The 21,784-nt window shown below is 45.1% G+C and overlaps 1 protein-coding gene across 1 annotated transcript in view; it reads left to right on the top strand.

Moving 5' to 3' along the window:
• Window positions 1–20,382, top strand: part of ccdc88c (coiled-coil domain containing 88C) — a gene marked incomplete at its 5' end in the record, with an annotated part of 137,320 nt that extends 116,938 nt beyond the window's left edge. Inside the window, 7 exons of the mRNA XM_084308542.1 lie at window positions 497–586; window positions 987–1,354; window positions 11,981–12,064; window positions 12,875–12,985; window positions 13,526–13,735; window positions 18,079–18,317; window positions 19,312–20,382. Of these exons, the coding sequence (XP_084164668.1) occupies window positions 497–586; window positions 987–1,354; window positions 11,981–12,064; window positions 12,875–12,985; window positions 13,526–13,735; window positions 18,079–18,317; window positions 19,312–20,100 (1,891 nt within the window). The 3' untranslated portion in view covers window positions 20,101–20,382. The remainder of the gene's footprint in view (window positions 1–496; window positions 587–986; window positions 1,355–11,980; window positions 12,065–12,874; window positions 12,986–13,525; window positions 13,736–18,078; window positions 18,318–19,311) is intronic.
• Between the last annotated feature and the right edge of the window lie 1,402 nt (window positions 20,383–21,784).

Here is a 21,784-nt window from a genome sequence, read left to right as displayed (position 1 = left end):
TACCACCTTAAACACTGCTACCACCTTAAACACCGCTACCACCTTAAACACTGCTACCACCTTAAACACCGCTACCACCTTAAACACCGCTACCACCTTAAACACCGCTACCACCTTAAACACAGCTACCACCTTAAACACAGCTACCACCTTAAACACCGCTACCACCTTAAACACCGCTACTACCTTAAACGCCGCTACCACCTTAAACACTGCTACTACCTTAAACACCGCTACTACCTTAAACACCGCTACCACCTTAAACACTGCTACTACCTTAAACACCATAAAAGTCTAACTTTGACTTCTCACCACTACCAGAGATTGTCTTTAACTAATGTTGTTTTGCAAACGGTGTGTGTTTTAGCTGATTCATGAGACTTGAAAGTGATTTGAAAGCTGGTAATTCACGCTGTGTGTTTTAGCTGATTCATGAGACTTGAAAGTGATTTGAAAGCTGGTAATTCTCTCTCTATCTATCTCTCTCTCTCTCTAGTGATAAGCTGAATGCTCTGCGTCGACAAAAAGAGAAACTGGAAGAGAAGATTATGGACCAGTATAAGTTCTACGATCCCACGCCTAAAAAGTATATCTATATATCTATGAATCTCTATCTATCTATGAATCTCTGTCTATCTATGAATTTCTATCTATCTATAATCAATGAATCTATCTATCTATCTATCTATCTATCTATCTATCTATCTATCTATCTATCTATCTATCTATCTATGAATTTCTATCTATAATCAATGAATCTTTCTATCTATCTATCTATCTATCTATCTATCTATCTATCTATCTATCTATCTATCTATCTATCTATCTATCTATGAATCTCTATCTATCTATGAATTTCTATCTATCTATAATCAATGAATCTGTCTATCTGTATAAGTTATATGACCCCAGGCCTAAAAGGTTTATCTATCTAAAGTATCTCTCTCCCTCCCTCTCTCTCTTCCCCCCCCCCCCCCCCTCCCCAGACGGAGTCAGTGGTCGGGGGCGAAGGCTCTGGCTAAACTGATCAAACCTCGGAAGGAGAGCAGCCGAGAGAGAGGGAGCGAGAAGGAGAGAGAGAAAGAAAAAGAGGGAGAGAGAGCCAAGAGTGTCCCCGACATCCCCCTCCCCTCGCCCCCCTCCCTCCTCCCTCCTGAAGATGCCCCGCCCCTCCCACCACGCACAGGAAGTGACATGCCGGACAACGCCAACCATGCCCACAGTAACCACAACCACGCCCACAGCAACCACAACCACGCCCACAGCAACCATAACCACGCCCACAGCAACCATAACCACGCCCCCTGCCTGGGAGCCCAGTCTCCTGGACCTACTCCAGCTCAGGCCAGCAGAGGTAAGAACATTGATTGTTAAGGGGATGCAGACCAGAGAAAGACTTTGGTCTTGTTTACATCAGGGTCCCCCATTTTCAATTCATAACATACAGATATACTACATCCATACATTTATGACATACAAGATATACAAATATACAGTACGAGCAAGAGCATATGTATGTACTGTATTGTATAATGGAGATTATTTACTGTTAACACTTTGATCGCCATGGTTAAATTCATAATTTACCATCTCTCGCCAGCTCTATTTGTCTATGGAGAAGTTCCCCTTCTTTGCAGGGCTATAACTTTTTAAATTGTATTGCTAAATTGACATTATTATGGCCCATTCAATGTCCTATATCTATTGTTCAGGGTGTAGCAACGTTATACTTTTTCATTCACATATTCATACTAAAATACGGTCTAAAGTATAAGTATGTTTTTATTGTTTTCTGCAGCTTTCTCCAGAACTTGATTTATAGCCCTAAATGCATTATATTGATGATCAAATACAGTTTGGTAGCGATCGGTGCCAGATAAAAAATGTCAACTGCATGTAGTTCTAGAAGTTACTATGTATGATCTGATGTTGACCGGATGGGCGGGGGGTCGTTTATAATTCCGTGGGCAACGTTATATCATTCATCTAGTGTGGGTGATATGATCATTAGAGCAGTTAGTAGGGATGTCCCGATCGCCTTTTTTTGCTCCCAATCCGATCCCGATCATGTGATTTTAAATATCTACCGATTCCGATCGTTCCCGATCCGATCTTTCACATTAGTAATCAATTTTGACGCATTTGTGTCAGAAACTGGCGGAGCAAGAAGCCCCTCTGTTGCCTATAGTCCGGGGCGCGAGCGCGGCGGCTCTCGTTATTACATTCATATGTGCTTCATATGAGAAATATTAAAAGTTTCAATATATGTTTGCACATTAGTATACATTCAGTGTTCGACTTACGTAATGATTAGCTCCATTCTGGTCTGAAACGCCGACGATAATCCTCAGTCACACAGCAAATAATTGCCGTTATCTGAAAAGTTAGTCTGAAACACGTGAAATGTCCTCCTTGCAAACATTGCAATTGCTGTTGGACTGGCTTGACTTTCTATTTTAAAATGCTTAGTTACAAACCTCTAGCAGCTGCTCAAGTCAGTGGATAACCGTGTTTCGGGGAGCAACGTGTTGTTGTGATGTGAGCGTCTAAAATTAAAGGGGATGCGTTTGTTGCAACGGTGTAAATTAAAGGGGATGCGTTTGTTGTGGACAATTATTCTGCTCTGTGTGACAATAAATACATTAATGATATATTATATGTAATTTAAAACCAAAACTAAGGCCTCCGTATGAGTTTAAGACGTGAACATGGTCATGTTTGTTGAAAAAATAAAAATAAAAAATAAATCTTTTTTTGACTGCCGATTTTTATTAAAAAAAAATCCCGATCCCGATCCTCTGAAAAGCACGTGATCGGCGCCGATCCCGATCACGTGATCGGGACATCCCTAGCAGTTAGTATAGAGGACATTAGAAAATAACGCTGAAACTCACCGTAGCTTCCTCGCGCCGCTGGCAGATGAGCGTGGAACAGAATTTTTTCTATTATGGGATGGAGAAATACCCGATCCATTTCCAGGTTGTATAATAGTATATACGTCCAAATCATGTTGTTTATCGAGTTATCTGCACCGATCGATGTTCACTGTTTCAAGATGGAGTCTCTCTAACGATAGCGAGTGCCCGGACGAAATATGGGTGAGCACCACTTCATCCACATGACTTCCTGTTGGGCGATCTGCCGATCGGCCACCAGATGGCGCTCTTGAACCGCTAGAGAGTTGAGTGGGGCTCACCAGTATATCTCAGGTCTCCGGGGGAGAAATATGATTTTGATCACAGATTTTTGAAATATTGATATCAAAGACATGTTACGGCGTCTTCGGCAGAATGAGCATGGCGGGGAAAGACGAGTTACGGCGTTCCCGGCGATTAAAGTGTTAATGTTTGTCTTGTCAAAAAAATAATAAAAAAATGTGTTCAAAAAAACAAATATACAGTACTGTTTAAGAGACAGAGTTTCTAAAAGAGAGTATATACATTTGAGGGGAGGAAACTGTACATTGGAGGGGGTTGGGGGGGGGAGCCAGTTTCGAATTGCAGCCTCCCGTAGGTGCTCTTTGAGAGCGGTTTTGAAGGTGGGTAGTGATTCACATTATTTTACGGCTGTGGGTAGGGCGTCCAAGATATTCATCTTTACAGATGACTTTGAGCTAAAGTTCCACTGCTTTCTCTCTCTCTCTCTCTCTCTCTCTCTCTCTGTCTCTGTCTCTGTCTCTTTCTGACTGACTGACTGACTGACTACTAGATGTACTTCTATATTTGCTCCACTGGGGGGCAGTAGACTACTGATTCTATTCCTTCCCTCTAAACTGAATTCAATTGTATGTCGCTCTGCTCAGCTGCTGTTAACAGTATAGTCAGATTCTACTGCTGGTGAAATGATCTGTTATAGTAGTGTTTCTACGGTACCTCCACAGTAGAAACAGCTTCTATTGCAGGATGTCAGAGTAGGTTAGTGATAGGTCTATTTGAACCCTTTCACTGCCATACTACCAAACTGTTAACCCTTTCACTGCGACAATACACAGAAGGTTAACCCTTTCACTGACACACAACAGCAGGTTAACCCTTTCATTTTACCGTCGGTAGTGTGATAGTAAAGGGTTAACCTTCTGTAGTGTGGCAGTGAAAGGGTTAACCGGCTGTTGTGTGGCAGTGAAAGGGTTAAGACCGAATATTAAAAAAAAACAAAAATAATAATAATAACGGCATGACTATTCGAAGATTCTAACTCATCCCTAGAATGTTGTAGTTCTGTTGGACTTGTCAGTATATTTAAAATGTCGACAAGAAGCGTATTACCCAGGGCGGCTAGGTGGTGCAGTGGGCAAGGCGCTCACCACCAACGCAGGAGACGCTGGGTTCGAGCCCAGCTCTCCGCATTGCTATCAGCTTGGCTGGTCGTTCATACTAATACACAATTGGCAGTATTAGGGGGTGGGAAGCTGATGGGTGGGGATCGGACGTTGTGGACAGCGACTCCTACAGGTCGGTTGGTGCGCCTGCGCAGCAGAATCAGGAAGCGACGGGGGCGGCGTGTCCCTCCCACGCAGACCCCCGACGCTGAGAGATCGCGCTGTGCTGGTGAAAAGATGCGACTGCTGCCTCCTCGAGTACCGGAGGGGACACGTGATGCAAGGCTTGGTCCTCACTGCAGCCGACCTGTGGGAGGCATGGCCAAACAGCGTTCGAGACAGGGGAGGGTAGAATTGGGCGATACGAAATTGGGGATGGGAGAAAAATAGAAAAATGGGAGAAGAAGTAGATAAAAAAAAAAAAAAGCGTATTAACCCGTCACCTGCTGAATAATACCGAACAGTGGATCATTCAGGACCGCTCGTCATGCCCAGAATGCTAACGGCTGTTAGCCGCCTGACAACACCACAGTAATTCATCACCTGTAGTTTCAACTGACTGTGAGAAATATGCTTCCGGCAAACATTCTAACCTTCTGACCATCACTCAGTGTGTAATAATAACCCTGTCACTCAGTGTGTAATAACTAATAACCCTGTCACACTCCGAGCCGTGGATATAGACACAGTTTGTCTCTTTCTCCCTCTAGTGTTGTTGGCTATAGACTGTTTTGGTGGAATTGTGTTGCTCAGAGAATGGCTTGGAACCAACTTAACCCTTTCACTACCACACTACAGAAGGTTAACCCTTTCACTACCACACTACAGTCTGTAGTGTGGCAGTGAAAGGGTTAACAATCTGTAGTGTGGGGCGGCTACGTGGCGTAGTGGGCAAGGCGCTCGCCACGAATGCGGAGACGCTGGGCTCACCTGTTCGAGCCCAGCTCTCCACATTGCTTTCAGTTTAGCTGGTCGTTCACACTAATACACATTGGCCGTATTAGGGGGTGGGAAACTGATGGGTGGGGATCGGGCGTTGTGGACAGCGACTCCTACAGGTCGGTTGGTGCGCCTGCACAGTAGAATCAGGAAGTGTCGGGGGCAGCGTGAGCCTCCCACGCGTTACTCCTCGCCACTGAGTGATCGAGCTGCGCAGGTGAAAAGATGCGACTGCTGTTACCTCAAGTACCGGAGGGGACTTGTGCTATGTATGACTTAGTCCACATTGCAGCCGGCTTGTGGGAGGCAAGAAACAGCGTCCGTGACAGGGGAGGGTTGAATTGGATGATACGAAATTGGGATGGGAGAAAATATAGAAAAATGGGAGTGTGGTAGTGAAAGGGTTAACCTTCTGTAGTGTGGTAGTGAAAGGGTTAACCTTCTGTAGTGTGGTAGTGAAAGGGTTAACCTTCTGTAGTGTGGTAGTGAAAGGGTTAACCTTTTGTAGTGTGGTTGTGAAAGGGTTAACCACCTGTAGTGTGGTAGTGAAAGGGTTAACCTTATGTAGTGTGGTAGTGAAATATAAGTGGTGGTGAATATAAGTATAGTTTTAGAGTGATCCTGTCTAATCCCAGAAAACGACGATATGCAGCAATACGTGAATTTCACTAAAAGCGTTGGGGGTCGGGGGGGGGGGGGGTCGTTTTTTGATGCTTTGATCGTCACCAACGGCACACGTTGTGGAGTAATGTTACACACACACGTGGCGATCGAGGTGAAATGATGGTTGGATCAAAGCAGGATTGATATCATTTAGTCCTTACCTTCACTAGGAGGTACCCCAAAAAGAATATTCCAATTGTCTGATCGCGAGTCCCAGTATTGGTGTCCATCGTGTCGCCAACATAACCCACCACAACAGATGCATTTGACGCTTCTCAATGCGATCGGGATAACCGCTCCACTCGCCTGACAAAGAAAACTGCGCCCGGAGACATTTGAACGTTACACAGGCCAAGATATAAGGTTTCAAAGGGTGCTCGTTACTGCCACCTGGGAGGATGCGGCCGGTATTGCACTTTGCCAATCTCCGGATGATTCCCCATGTTAACCCCGAGTCTGTGTGCCTGTAATGAATAGAAATATCGAATAAAATAAATAACGATGAAAACACGACTATACTCAGGTCTGGCGCTGAACGGTTGGCGAGATAACCGACTATCCTCGGGTCTGGCGCTGATTGAGTTGAGTGTAGGGTCCCCAAAAAAAATTCCTAAATAAAATGGGGTCGCGGTAGAAAGAAGTTTGAGAACCCCTGGACTAGAGGTTAAAACCTGCCCCCTTGTCCTGCGCTGCTGCTAGCTGTCCACACTTAAGATGACCAAATGATGATCAATCATCCCTCGTCAAAAGATGCCGTCTTAATACAGTTTTAAATCGTATTTGACTGTTTTCTTGTGTGATATCATGTCTAGTAGGGAGTGAATTCCATTCATACAAGCTTGGTACATAACCGTTCCTTTGATTGATTTTATATTTGAAAATATAAAATGTCCTTCTATAGCATGGGTTCTACTGCAGGGTTCTAGTCTATAATTTAACTGGGTTCTACTGTTGGTTCTAGTCTATAATCTAACTGGGTTCTAAAGGGTTCTAGTCTATAATCTAACAGGGTTCTACTGCAGGGTTCTATTTATGTTCTGTTAATCAAATGGTTCATAACATCTTTTCTTTCACTCCCACTCTCCTACTTTTCCTCCTCTCCATGTATTTTCCTCCTCTCCCTTTTTCTCTCTCCCTCTTCTCTCTCCCTCTTTTTCTCTCTCCCTCTTCTCTCTCCCTCTTTTTCTCTCTCCCTCTTCTCTCGTTCCGCTTTCTCTCCCTCTTCTCTCTCCCTCTTCTCTCTCCCTCTTTTTCTCTCTCCCTCTTCTCTCCCCCTCTTCTCTCGTTCCGCTTTCTCTCCCTCTTCACTCTCCCTCTTTTTCTCTCTCCCTCTTCTCTCTCCCTCTTTTTCTCTCTCCCTCTTCTCTCATTCCACTTTCTCTTCAAATGTCTCACTCCTGACATGTCTTTTGCTCGCTTGCTTATTCATTCTTTTTCTCTCTACCTCTCTTTCCATCTCTCTCTCCAACTCTCTCTCCCTCTTTCTCCAAATCTGTCTCTCTCTCTTGCTCTCTACCTCTCTTTCTCTAACTCTCCATCTCTAACTCTCCATCTCTCTCTCTCCACCTCTCTGCATCTCTCTCTCTCCAACTCTCTCTCTCTCTTCAGCTCCAAAGCGTTTTTGTTTCCTGCGCAGTAAAAGTCAGGACAAGCTCTTCCCCCCCTCCTCCTCGTCTTCCTCCTCCCCTCATCCCTCGCTCCGCCCCTCCCTCTCCAGACGACTACGATTCTGGTCCTCTTCTGACATCACCGCTGACGTCTTCGCCTGTCAGCCAATCACAGCCTCCAATGGGGTGTTCTAACAAAATCATCTTCATCACTAAATCTTTCACCGCCATCATCTTCATCATCATCTTCATCCCAGCTGTAATCTAGAGTACTAATCACCTATCTAATGATTATTTTAGAACATACACAATCTCTGAGCTGTGTGTAGGTGTGTGTTGGAGGTGTAACCAGCCAGTCTGACAGTGAGAGAGAGAGAGAGAGAGAGAGAGAGAGAGAGAGAGAGAGAGAGAGATATGCTTGTAAACGTACAATGCTTGCCAGCATATGTGCTTATATGTGCATGTGTGTGTGGTTCAGTTCTCGCCAGTGAGGGAAGCTAGAATTATGTCATAGATGCTTCAGAAGAACACTACTGATCATTGGACCGTGGACATATACACCGTAACGCACCATCATAACACACCATAACGCACCATAACACATCACAATCCTTGAGTAACCTCTAACCATATACCACCTAACCACCACCAGTACTATAACCATATACCACCTAACCACCACCAGTACTATAACCATATACCACCTAACCACCACCAGTACTATAACCATATACCACCTAACCACCACCAGTACTATAACCATATACCACCTAACCACCACCACCACTATAACCATATACCACCTAACCACCACCAGTACTATAACCATATACCACCTAACCACCACCAGTACTATAACCATATACCACCTAACCACCACCAGCACTATAACCATATACCACCTAACCACCACCAGCACTATAACCATATACCACCTAACCACCACCAGCACTATAACCATATACCACCTAACCACCACCAGTACTATAACCATATACCACCTAACCACCACCACCACAGTAACCATATACCACCTAACCACCACGAGTACTATAACCATATACCACCTAACCACCACCAGCACTAACCATATACCACCTAACCACCACCAGCACTATAACCATATACCACCTAACCACCACCACCACTATAACCATATACCACCTAACCACCACCAGCACTATAACCATATACCACCTAACCACCACCAGTACTATAACCATATACCACCTAACCACCACCAGTACTATAACCATATACCACCTAACCACCACCAGTACTATAACCATATACCACCTAACCACCACCAGTACTATAACCATATACCACCTAACCACCACCAGTACTATAACCATATACCACCTAACCACCACCAGTACTATAACCATATACCACCTAACCACCACCAGTACTATAACCATATACCACCTAACCACCACCAGCACTATAACCATATACCACCTAACCACCACCAGCACTATAACCATATACCACCTAACCACCACCAGCACTATAACCATATACCACCTAACCACCACCAGTACTATAACCATATACCACCTAACCACCACCACCACAGTAACCATATACCACCTAACCACCACGAGTACTATAACCATATACCACCTAACCACCACCAGCACTAACCATATACCACCTAACCACCACCAGCACTATAACCATATACCACCTAACCACCACCACCACTATAACCATATACCACCTAACCACCACCAGCACTATAACCATATACCACCTAACCACCACCAGTACTATAACCATATACCACCTAACCACCACCAGTACTATAACCATATACCACCTAACCACCACCAGTACTATAACCATATACCACCTAACCACCACCAGTACTATAACCATATACCACCTAACCACCACCAGTACTATAACCATATACCACCTAACCACCACCAGTACTATAACCATATACCACCTAACCACCACCAGTACTATAACCATATACCACCTAACCACCACGAGTACTATAACCATATACCACCTAACCACCACCAGCACTAACCATATACCACCTAACCACCACCAGCACTATAACCATATACCACCTAACCACCACAAGTACTATAACCATATACCATCTAACCACCACCAGCACTATAACCATATACCACCTAACCACCACCAGTACTATAACCATATACCACCTAACCACCACCAGTACTATAACCATATACCACCTAACCACCACCAGCACTATAACCATATACCACCTAACCACCACCAGTACTATAACCATATACCACCTAACCACCACCAGTACTATAACCATATACCACCTAACCACCACCAGTACTATAACCATATACCACCTAACCACCACCAGTACTATAACCATATACCACCTAACCACCACCAGTACTATAACCATATACCACCTAACCACCACCAGTACTATAACCATATACCACCTAACCACCACCAGTACTATAACCATATACCACCTAACCACCACGAGTACTATAACCATATACCACCTAACCACCACCAGTACTATAACCATATACCACCTAACCACCACCAGCACTATAACCATATACCACCTAACCACCACCACTATAACCATATACCACCTAACCACCACCAGTACTATAACCATATACCACCTAACCACCACTATAACCATATACCACCTAACCACCACCACCACTATAACCATATACCACCTAACCACCACCACCACTATAACCATATACCACCTAACCACCACCACCACTATAACCATATACCACCTAACCACCACCACCACTATAACCATATACCACCTAACCACCACCACCACTATAACCATATACCACCTAACCACCACCACCACTATAACCATATACCACCTAACCACCACCACCACTATAACCATATACCACCTAACCACCACCACCACTATAACCATATACCACCTAACCACCACCACCACTATAACCATATACCACCTAACCACAACCAGTACTATAACCATATACCACCTAACCACCACTATAACCATATACCACCTAACCACCACCAGTACTATAACCATATACCACCTAACCACCACCAGTACTATAACCATATACCACCTAACCACCACCAGTACTATAACCATATACCACCTAACCACCACCAGTACTATAACCATATACCACCTAACCACCACCAGTACTATAACCATATACCACCTAACCACCACCAGTACTATAACCATATACCACCTAACCACCACCAGCACTATAACCATATACCACCTAACCACCACGCTCGCTTGGTGCTCTGATGGTGTTTTAACGGTCTATAATAATAATAATAATCCATTTATTTTGTATAGCGCTTTTCAAAGACCCAAAGGCGCTGACAATAGGCAAAAAAGAAACAAAACCACAGGGAAAACGGACGACAATAAGAATACACAGGAAACATAAAACCACGAGTAACGGATAACAAATGCGGGAGTGAGTAGGGGAGACAGTCGGGAGGAGAGTAAGGGAAAACCAAGGGGGGTGGGGGTGGGGGCAGGAGAGGAGAGGAGAGAACGTGGGGGCAGGGGGAAATGGTGGCGAGTTGGAGGAGGGTGGTTATGGGTAAGGAAGGTTGAATGCTTGGAAGAACAGGTAGGTTTTGAGTCTGGATTTGAAGGTGGAGAGTCTCTGATGGTCTGGGGGAGGAGGGTGTTCCAGAGTCGGGGTGCAGCTCGTGAGAATGCCCGGTCACCGAAACTTTTGAGTTTGGATGTCGGGACAGTGAGGGAAGCAGTGGAAGAGGACCGGAGGGAACGGGTGGGGCGGTAGGGGAGAAGGAGGTCAGTCAGGTAGGGGGGGGGGGCAGGCTGTGGAGGGCTTTGAAGGTGAGGAGTAGTGTTTTGAAGTTGATGCGTTCCTTGATCGGGAGGGAGTGGAGGACAGGTGTGATGTGTTCGCGGGACCGGGTGTTAGTGAGGAGGCGGGCGGCTGAGTTCTGGACCATCTGCAGTTTATGGAGGGAGCGGGAGGTGATGCCAGGGAGGAGGGAGTTACAGTAGTCCAGGCAGTAGTCTGGCTGGCTGTCTGTCTGTCTTTCTGTATCTGTCTGTCTGTCTGTCTGCAACTCAATAATTCCCTACTGTGTTAACACTAACCAGAGACACTCTCTCTCTGTCTCTTTCTCTCTCTGTACTGTCTCTCTCTCTGCTATGCGTCTCTCTCTCTATGTACTCTCTACTCTCTCTCTGTACTCTCTACTCTCTCTCTGTGTCTCTCTCTCTTTCTCTGTCTCTCTCTCTCTTCTCTCTCTCTCTACTCTCTTTCTTCTCTCTCTCTCTCTGTACTCTCTTTCTCTCTCTCTCTCTCTCTCCCAGTGTCGTAACCCCGCCCACTACTCAGCACTGCGCTCCATGTGGCTGTGTGTTTGGTGATGTCACTCTCGCTGTGATTGGTACCAGCCTAACATGATTCCGATTGGTCCGCAGGTTTGAGTGACAGGGGAAGCGGCCTGTACCGTGGCAGTACTCCAGGAGGCAGCATTGAGAGTATGAATGAAGAGGAGGGACACGGTAATGAACTGTCTTTCAGAGTCTCGTTGGAAGGGGGCTAAATAATACTCCAAGGTTAGGCAACATGTTGCCAAGGGAAACATTTTGAAGGGTCCCCTTGACCTCTCACCTCAAGATATCTGCATGACAACGGGTTCTATGGGTAGCCATGGGTCTCCCTTAACCATTTAACTGCCACACGACAGAAGGTTAACCCTTTACTATCACACAACCGACGGTCGCCCCCAGTGAAAGGGTTAACCGGCTGTTGTGTGGCAGTGAAAAGGGTTAACCTTCTGTGTGTCGCCGCAGTGAAAGGGTTAACCGTTTTGGTAGTGTGCGGCAGTGAAAGGGTTAACATACATGCCCACTTTATACTAATCCCATGGAGTTGTGGGCAAAAACCATGCAGTTCATTGCATGCTGTACAGGTGTTATTTTCACCTATTCTTAAAAGGGTAATAATAATAGTAATAACTTTATTTTGTACAGTATAGCACCTTTTATACAAGAATTGCAGCTCAAAGTGCTTCACAGCGGTAAGGAAAGACGAGCATAGAATTAGCACAAAATTGGCAGATCAATGCACAAAGATATAAAAAATATATATATATATATAAAAACGAGCATAAAATAGACAAGGTCACAGTATTACAACCACAAACTAGAGACATACAGTAGGGCATTCAGAGAATGTGTTGCTCTCCTAGATTTATTGAGGGGGGGGGGGGGGGGGGGGCAGGTTGAGCAATTTCTAGAACATACAGTAAGTGCAACAAATGGTATCAACACAGAAATTGCACTATGTAATGATGTGATGCTCCATTCCAGGCCACACACCCAGGATTCCCAGCTCTACTCCCAGCCAGCAGGCCTCCTCTCTGGGCCTGACCAACAACTCCAGCTCCAGGCAGGTCCAGGGCCCAGGACGCAGGCCTAGAGGTAGGCCGAAACACACTCCTCCTCCCAGAGAAGGTATCTTTGTACCCTGTAAACAAGACAACCCTCAAGCATATCCCTCTAGCTGTCCAATCACACTGCGCCTTTACGTCTAGCTGGCCAATCACACTGTACCATTACATATGTCTGTCCAATCACACTGAACCATTACATATGTCTGTCCAATCACACTGAACCATTACATATGTCTGTCCAATCACACTGAACCATTACATATGTCTGTCCAATCACACTGAACCATTACATATGTCTGTCCAATCACACTGAACCATTACATATGTCTGTCCAATCACACTGAACCATTACATATGTCTGTCCAATCACACTGAACCATTACATATGTCTGTCCAATCACACTGAACCATTACATATGTCTGTCCAATCACACTGAACCACAACCTGTGACAATTGCGGCTTCCAATTGATCCATGCTACCTTTAGACCAGTAGATGTGATGCTGCTAGCCTAACCGATGATCTAGATTCTAGATGATCTAGCTCTTTGTGGCTCCGTGTGTTCCAGGTCTGGTCTTTGATGAAGACTGTCCCGTCACCTCCTCTGACACCACGCCTGCTCTCCATGGTGACACCACGCCTGGTCTCCATGGTAACACCACGCCTGGTCTCCATGGTAACACCACGCCTGGTCTCCATGGCAACACAGGAGGCCGCCCGGGGTCAGCTGACTTCAGCCGCAATACCTCCTCTTCTAATTCACCGGTGAACTGGAGAGGTGAACCCACGCACAAATACACACACACACACACACACACACACACGTACACATGCATACATGCACACATGCACAAACGCACACACACACACACACAACAGATTCATATAAAGAACTTGTTTAGTAGAACAGGGGTTCCCAAAGTGGGGGTCGCGAGCCGGCGCGGGGGGTCGCCAGATGATAATTTTTCTTTTTCTTTTTATCCCCCAAATTATTTTAATTTTTTTTATGCAGTCAGGCCACTGAACTTAGAAGCAGGCCAGGCCAGTGTTTCTAGTTGCAGCAGCGCAATAGTTAGATAACCTAGATGGGGAACAACCAGGAGATCACTGCAACTCACACAAGTTGGAGAACTATCTCTCTCTCTCTCTCTCTCTCTCTTGCTCTCACACACACACAAAGGGAGCCGCATGTGATTGGTGGAGGCGGGACCCTTACAAAGAAATTATTGCTTTTCATTTATCTATTTATTTATTTAACTGTATTAAACAATATAAAACGAATTGGCCATAATTTACGTAATGCTTACTGCTGTAACCTACTAATAACACTTAAAGTAAATCTGAAGATTATTATATACATGTAGCAGATGCCTTGGATAAGTCGTGGACAACTGTAGCGTGTGCTTGTTTATACATAGCCCCTTTCATGACTGTGATGCTTGAATACAGGGGCAGCCAGGGCTTGCATCACAGTCATGAAAGGGGTGTGTTTATACAGAGCTGGTGGTATGACTTGCTGGCTGAAATACGGACGAGAGGGAACTAGGTAGCGGGGCTCTATTACTCTCTATGCTCTATGTCAGGGGTCAGCAACCTTTTTGACATGGAGTGCCTGTTTGAAATATAGTTGTAACTAGTGTGCCTCAACAATATTCCATGCATCGTAATTTTTTTCTTCTCATAATCAGGTCTTTTTAATGATAATTTTTACATTATTACATCATTATTGTTATTGTTATTATTAACAATATTATTATGATGGTTGTATCAACCCTAAATCTGAGTTGGGGGGGGGGGGGATGCAATGCAGACAAACAGCTGCATACAGTGCGACCATTTCACTCACATTTGCCCATTCATTTTTGGACACATCACACACCATCAGTGTGTGTACTGTACGTGTGCTGTCATAGCTCCACCTACAGGCCTAATGGAGAACACCAGGAGAACACCAGGATGTGAATGGAGGGTGAATGTGAGGTATATCGTGTAAATAAGTTTTGATTGATCGCAAGACTACACTGTAAAAAAAAAATTATTAGTTACCAGAACTTAAAAATATTGAGATCAGTTACTGTGCATTAAGGTTTTCAGTTTTCAATCCATAATAAGTTAACAGAAAAATAAGTACACAACCACATCATTTCAACCTAATAAAACTATGTTTATTGTCATTGTTTTAAGAACACAAGTTGACTTGGTAATACTCACATTTTGAGTAAAAAAATTGCTTTTAACATGTGCAATGTTCAATGAAATAGAAAAATAAATAATACAATTAGTTGATTAATCCCACTGGTCACAATGGTTACCCAAAATACATAGCAAATTCCCTAGTTAGTTATCTGCCCTCAAGAACGCTACGGTCATCCACTACAGGTTTACTAGACACGCCCAGAAACCAAAAAAGGATAGGAAGTATGGCATTTGCCAACTATGCCCCAAAACTATGGAACACACTACCAACACACATCAGAAACGCCAGCTCTATACACATTTTTAAAGGAAAATTAAAAACGTACCTATACAGTCTAGCTTACAAATAGTTATGGCTTGGAAAAACCTGATGGATCCATGAGGCTAGGATAAGCCTTGTGGACCCAACTTTTTAGATGAAGGAACGGGTACATAGGAGACACGCCTCCAGTTTTTCAAACGTTTTTGACACGCCTCAGCTTCTGAGCTGAAGGCGTGTTTTTGCGGACCTCCCAAACTTTCAAACTTTTTAGATGAAGGAATGGGTACAATAGGAGACACGCCTCCAGTTTTTCAAACGTTTTTGACACGCCTCAGCTTCTGAGCTGAAGGCGTGTTTTTGCGGACCTCCCAAACTTTCAAACTTTTTAGATGAAGGAATGGGTACAATAGGAGACACGCCTCCAGTTTTTCAAAAGTTTTTGACACGCCTCAGCTTCTGAGCTGAAGGCGTGTTTTTGCGGACCTCCCAAACTTTCAAACTTTAGACTGTTTTCTTTATACGTTTTTCTTTTTCTTTCTTTCTACCACAAGACGCGGCCACTGATGGGTCCATGGGACTTGGATAAGTCCTGTGGACCCAACTCTGGCCACTGACCACATGAGCGAACGGGTACATACGCACACAATACACGGCCACTGATGGATCCATGGGACTTGGTAAAGCACTATGGACCCAACTATGACCACTGATAAAAACGTAACTACACTAGCATTATAAGACCTAAACATTGCTACCTACCATACAAGTGCATTGGTTTAGTGCACTTCCGGTTGCCACTGAGCGGAAATGTTTGTGCGGACCTGTTCTCCCAAACTGGTAAGCAAATGACTGTTTTTACGTTATTCTCATTTTTACGTTACTATTATTATTATTATTTTTTTTTTTAAACATTGAACTTAACTGATCACTATGACTTTATTGCTTTTATCGTTATATATGCCTATAATTGTGTACAGCACTTTGAGCTACATGACATGTATGAAAGGTGCTTTATAAATACTTACTTACTTACTTACCGTAATAATGTTTTTGTTATAAGGCTCTGCAAATGTTACTGAATGATGTAGCAATGTATTTCCAGCTAAATTGAAATAATAAACAAATAAAGGGTATCAATTAAATATGTGGAAGTAAAAAGAACCTGTGGGAGGATTTCAACAAGATAAATGCGACAACAGTGCAAAATAGTTCACTATAATATTTCAAAGCAAAAAAAAAATTAAAAAAAAAAAAATTTAAATAATATTTTTTATTTTTTTTAATTTTTTTTAGTGCTACCCCCTGTGCCTATGCAAATGCCCCCGCGTGCCTATGCAGGCACGCGTGCCTAGGGTTGCCTACCCCTGCTCTATGTGCTTAAACCCTGTGTTCTCGACAACGGAGTATGGTCGCAGATCTGCTGCTATAAAAACACCTATGGCGTTTGTTATTGCTTTGGCCCGGTCTGAATTAATAGCGAGATGCTGCTTGAATGCCACGGGGAGCTGGGTTTGCACTAGGGTCTGTTTCTTCCTTGTACCAGTGATATTCACATTCGGGTGATGCCATTTCAAATGCGTGATGAAGTTCGCAATAAAGTTGAACAATGCCGGCACGTAGCCCCTTTCGTGACTGTGATGCAAGGCTTGCATCAGTCAGGAAAGGGGCTAGCCGGCACGTAGCTTTAGTGCGATCCACCTGTCTTTGTCCATTACTGTAGTTAACTGGGAATCCGAAATGATCCCAAACGGGAGACTTGAATGTTGTGGGAGCATCTTCTAGCTCTGGCTGGTCAGTTAGTATTGCACTCGTCATACTAAGGCTAATATGCTCGTTCAGTGTGGCTGCGCGCTGCGTGGGATGAACAAACAACATCCGGTTAGTTGTGCACGTTATATTAGGGCCGGGGGGATTTAAGTTCCGCAAAAAAAGGTTCCGTACCGTTGCAATCGCTCGGTGCACAGCGCGTACTGTACCGGAGGACCACATTGAGGCGGTACAGTACGTATTCGCGTACCGTTACACCCCTATTAGCTACCAATGATTTAACAAGGCCTGTTTGAAAATGGAGTGTTAGTATTTTCACTTACCCTCAAGCTAACAAGCTTTACTTCCAGACAGTATTGTGTTTTTTTCAACAAGGTGCTAACAAGTGGCGGCTAGGTGGTGCAGTAGGCAAGGCGCTCACCTCCAATGCTGGAGACGCTGGGTTTGAGCCCAGCTCTCCGCATTGCTTTCAGTTTGGCTGGTCGTTCGTACTAATATATTTGGCAGTATTAGGGGGTGGGAAACTGATGGGTGGGGATCGGACGTTGTGGACAGCGACTCCTACAGGTCGGTTGGTGCGCCTGCGCAGTAGAATCAGGAAGCGACGGGGGCGGCGTCCCTCCAAAGCGCAGACCCCTGACGCTGAAAGATCGCGCTGTGCAGGTGAAAAGATGCGACGGCTGCTACCTCGAGTACCGGAGGGGACACGTGCAATGTATGGCTTACACGTCCACATTACAGCCGGCTTGTGGGAGGCATGAAACAGCGTTCGAGATAGGGGAGGGTTGAATTGGACGATACGAAATTGGGATGGGAGAAAAATAGAAAATGGGAGAAAAAGTGGATAAAAAAAAAAAAAACAAGGTGCTAACATGCTAACACGCTCCTCTCTCCAGATGCCTCGGATCGACAGGGTCGCTCAGCCAGTCTCTCCAGTGACGATGTCATGGGTCTGACCCAATCACAGCTGTCCCTGACCCGTAGTTCCACCCTCCCCTATGACAGTACACCCCAGAGGGGCCAACCGCAGCGTGGGGGCGGGGTCAGGGCTAAGCACCGCTCCTCCTCTCCAGGAAGTGAGATGGTGACTCTCGAAGAGTTTCTAGAAGAGACCAACGTAAAGTCACCGCCTATGGTAATACACACACACACACACCTACACACACACACACTGTACAGGTTCTTTGGGCTTTTCCAGAGCTTTAGCTGGTGACATCAGCAGTATGTTGGATTCCAGAGCTTTAGGTAGTGACATCAGACTAACCTAGTGTCTTTGTAGTGTGTGTGTCTGGGGTGTGTGCAGGTGAGACGTGGGTGAACTAATGATGCACAGGTGTGTTCTCAGTACTGATCAGCTACCTAATTGTTTCCACTCCTTCCGTGGCAATAATATCTCCCATCCTTCACATATCCATGAGAGGGGGGTTGATATCTGCCACAATATATATATATATATATATATATATATATATATATATATATATATATATATATATATATATATATATATATATATATATATATATATATATATATAACACACTAAAGAAAAGGTACAATATCTTTAACAATGTTTTATGGGCTAGAAGAAAGAGATGGTTTTGATTTTAAAAGTTAATAAAAATTGGGCGGCTACGTGGCGTAGTGGGCAAGGCGCTCGCCACAAATGACGGAGACGCTGGGCTCGCCTGTTCGAGCCCAGCGCTCCACATTGCTTTCAGTTTAGCTGGTCGTCCATACTAATACACATTGGCCGTATTAGGGGGTGGGAAACTGATGGGTCGGGATCGGGCGTTGTGGACAGCGACTCCTACAGGTCGGTTGGTGCGCCTGCGCAGTAGAATCAGGAAGTGTCGGGGGCAGCGTGAGCCTCCCACGCGTTACTCCTCGCCACTGAGAGATCGAGCTGCGCAGGTGAAAAGATGCGACTGCTGTTACCTCAAGTACCGGAGGGGACTTGTGCTATGTATGACTTAGTCCACATTGCAGCCGGCTTGTGGGAGGCAAGAAACAGCGTTCGTGACAGGGGAGGGTTGAATTGGATGATACGAAATTGGGATGGAAGAAATATATAGAAAATGGGAGAAAAAGTGGATAAAAAAAAAATTTAATAAAAATGATTTCTCCAGGTCTCCACTGGAAGCCGAGAGGACTTAGTGACCGACTACTTCTCCAGAAGCCCTGCCCACTCCACTCCCATCGGCCGGGACCAGGTCACTCCCACCAGCTACGTCACGCCCACGGTCCAGGCGTCCAACCAGAGGCCGGGACAGAGTGTCAAGCCCTCCCCCCGACAGCCAGTGGGCCAATCGCCAGCCTCGACACAGAGATCCAGCCAATCACTGAGCAGGGCATTCAGCCTGGCCTCTGCCGATTTGCTGCGCTCCAATGGACCCGACAGTTACCGTGGAAGCGAAGGTTCTCCTGGCCAATCGGAGGTGGTAGTTCGGAGGCCGGGGGGAGGGGCCAACGGTAGGGAACGGCCACTCTCTGCGCGGCTCGCCGGTCCAACCAGTCACCACGCAGATATGAGTTACTTGGCCACGCCCATCCACCACTCGTCCTCCCTCAACCTGCAGACGGAGAGGAGCGCGGAGCGAGAGCGGGAGAGAGACAAAGGGAGGAACGGACCCCCCTCCTCCTCCCACCATCACCATCATCACCGCGCCGAGGTCGCCATGGTAACACCGGTCAGGGCGGTGCCTGCGCAGCAAGTGGACGAAACTCCGGCGCAGGGGGAGGAGCTTAGAGAGGGCGGGTCAGGTGACTCGAACCTGAAGAAGGAAGGAGAGGGAGGAGGGGAGCGAGAGAGAGGAGGGGAGCGAGAGAGGTCGGTGGAACGTCCAAAGAGCACCCCCTCCTCCCCCGACCCCAACAACGACCCCCAGAGCATCTGGTATGAGTACGGCTGTGTCTGAACACTGGACCAAACCAATGGACGTCTAAAGACTGGGACCAGTTTAAATACTGGACAGGAGGGATCTTTACTTTAACATTCCGTCGTCTACACGTGGACCACTGGTGACTTCATGAGAGATGGGGGTTAGCATTAGTTAAACAGGCTAGCATCAGTTAAACAGGTTAGCATTAGTTAAACAGGTTAGCATCAGTTAAAGAGGTCAGTTAAACAGGCTTGCATTAGTTAAAGATTTCAGTTAAACAGGCTCGCATTAGTTAAAGAGGTCAGTTAAACAGGCTTGCATTAGTTAAGGTCAGTTAAACAGGTTAGCATTAGTTAAACAGGTTAGCATTAGTTAAAGAGGTCAGTTAAACAGGCTCGCATTAGTTAAGAGGTCAGTTAAACAGGTTAGCATTAGTTAAACAGGTTAGCATTAGTTAAAGAGGTCAGTTAAACAGGCTAGCATTAGTTAAAGAGGTCAGTTAAACAGGCTTGCATTAGTTAAAGAGGTCAGTTAAACAGGCTTGCATTAGTTAAAGAGGTCAGTTAAACAGGCTAGCATTAGTTAAAGAAGTAAGTTAAACAGGCTTGCATCAGTTAAAGAGGTCAGTTAAACAGGCTTGCATTAGTTAAAGAGGTCAGTTAAACAGGCTTGCATTAGTTAAAGAGGTCAGTTAAACAGGCTTGCATTAGTTAAAGAGGTCAGTTAAACAGGCTCGCATTAGTTAAAGAGGTCAGTTAAACAGGCTAGCATTAGTTAAAGAGGTCAGTTAAACAAGTTAGCATTAGTTAAAGAGGTCAGTTAAACAGGTTAGCATCAGTTAAAGAGGTCAGTTAAACAGGCTTGCATTAGTTAAAGAGGTCAGTTAAACAGGTTAGGGTTAGTTAAAGAGGTCAGTTAAACAGATTAGGCTTAGTTAAACAGGTTAGGGTTAGTTAAAGAGGTCAGTTAAACAGGCTAGGCTTAGTTAAACAGGTTAGGGTTAGTTAAAGAGGTCAGTTAAACAGGTTAAGGTTAGTTAAAAAGATTAGGTTTAGTTAAACAGGCTAGGGTTCGTTAAACAGATTAGTGTTAGTTTATGCAAAGTTTAGAGCATCTTTCCCAGTTGGTTTCCACTCTGACCACACCCACCAACACTTGCTCCGCCCCCCAAACAGTGACTGACAGTTGGCTCATCGTGTGGCCACGGTGTTTACTGTACTGGCGTGTTATTGTACTCCAGTTCTCTGGGAGCTAGGCTGCCGAAGATAACTGTAACTGCAGCTTTAAAACCATCCAATCAACACTTCTGCCTTCAGGACCCGCCCCTTCTACGTCGGACGTGGGAAGCGGACAAAACACTAGAATAACTACCGGAGGATGGGCGGGGTCTAAACACTGGGGAGCGCTAACTGAAGTTGTGGCTTGGGTGGGGGATGGGCTAAATACTGGAAAACAAATATATGTGGGGATCAGTCTAAATACTGGAATAACTTATAACTTGAGTTATATATATACCAGAACAGTCACTGGGAATCTATAGACTGGACTGGGATCTGTCTAAATACTGGAGAATGTATCTGAAGTGAACTAAATGTTGAATTTTAAATGTTTTTAGAGCGTGGATTGGGAACGGTTTGAGCGGATGGTTCTGTCGGGGAAAGCGGTCCGACTGGAGCCTTGGAGGACGGTAACCATGGTAACCATCCAGGCTCAGGCCTCG

Source organism: Notolepis coatsorum, assembly GCF_963971535.1.
Source record: "Notolepis coatsorum genome assembly, chromosome: 2".
In the NCBI taxonomy this organism is placed as follows: domain Eukaryota; kingdom Metazoa; phylum Chordata; class Actinopteri; order Aulopiformes; family Paralepididae; genus Notolepis; species Notolepis coatsorum.
The sequence above is the reverse complement of the archived record's forward strand: the minus strand, read 5'-3'. Positions and strand labels throughout refer to the sequence as shown.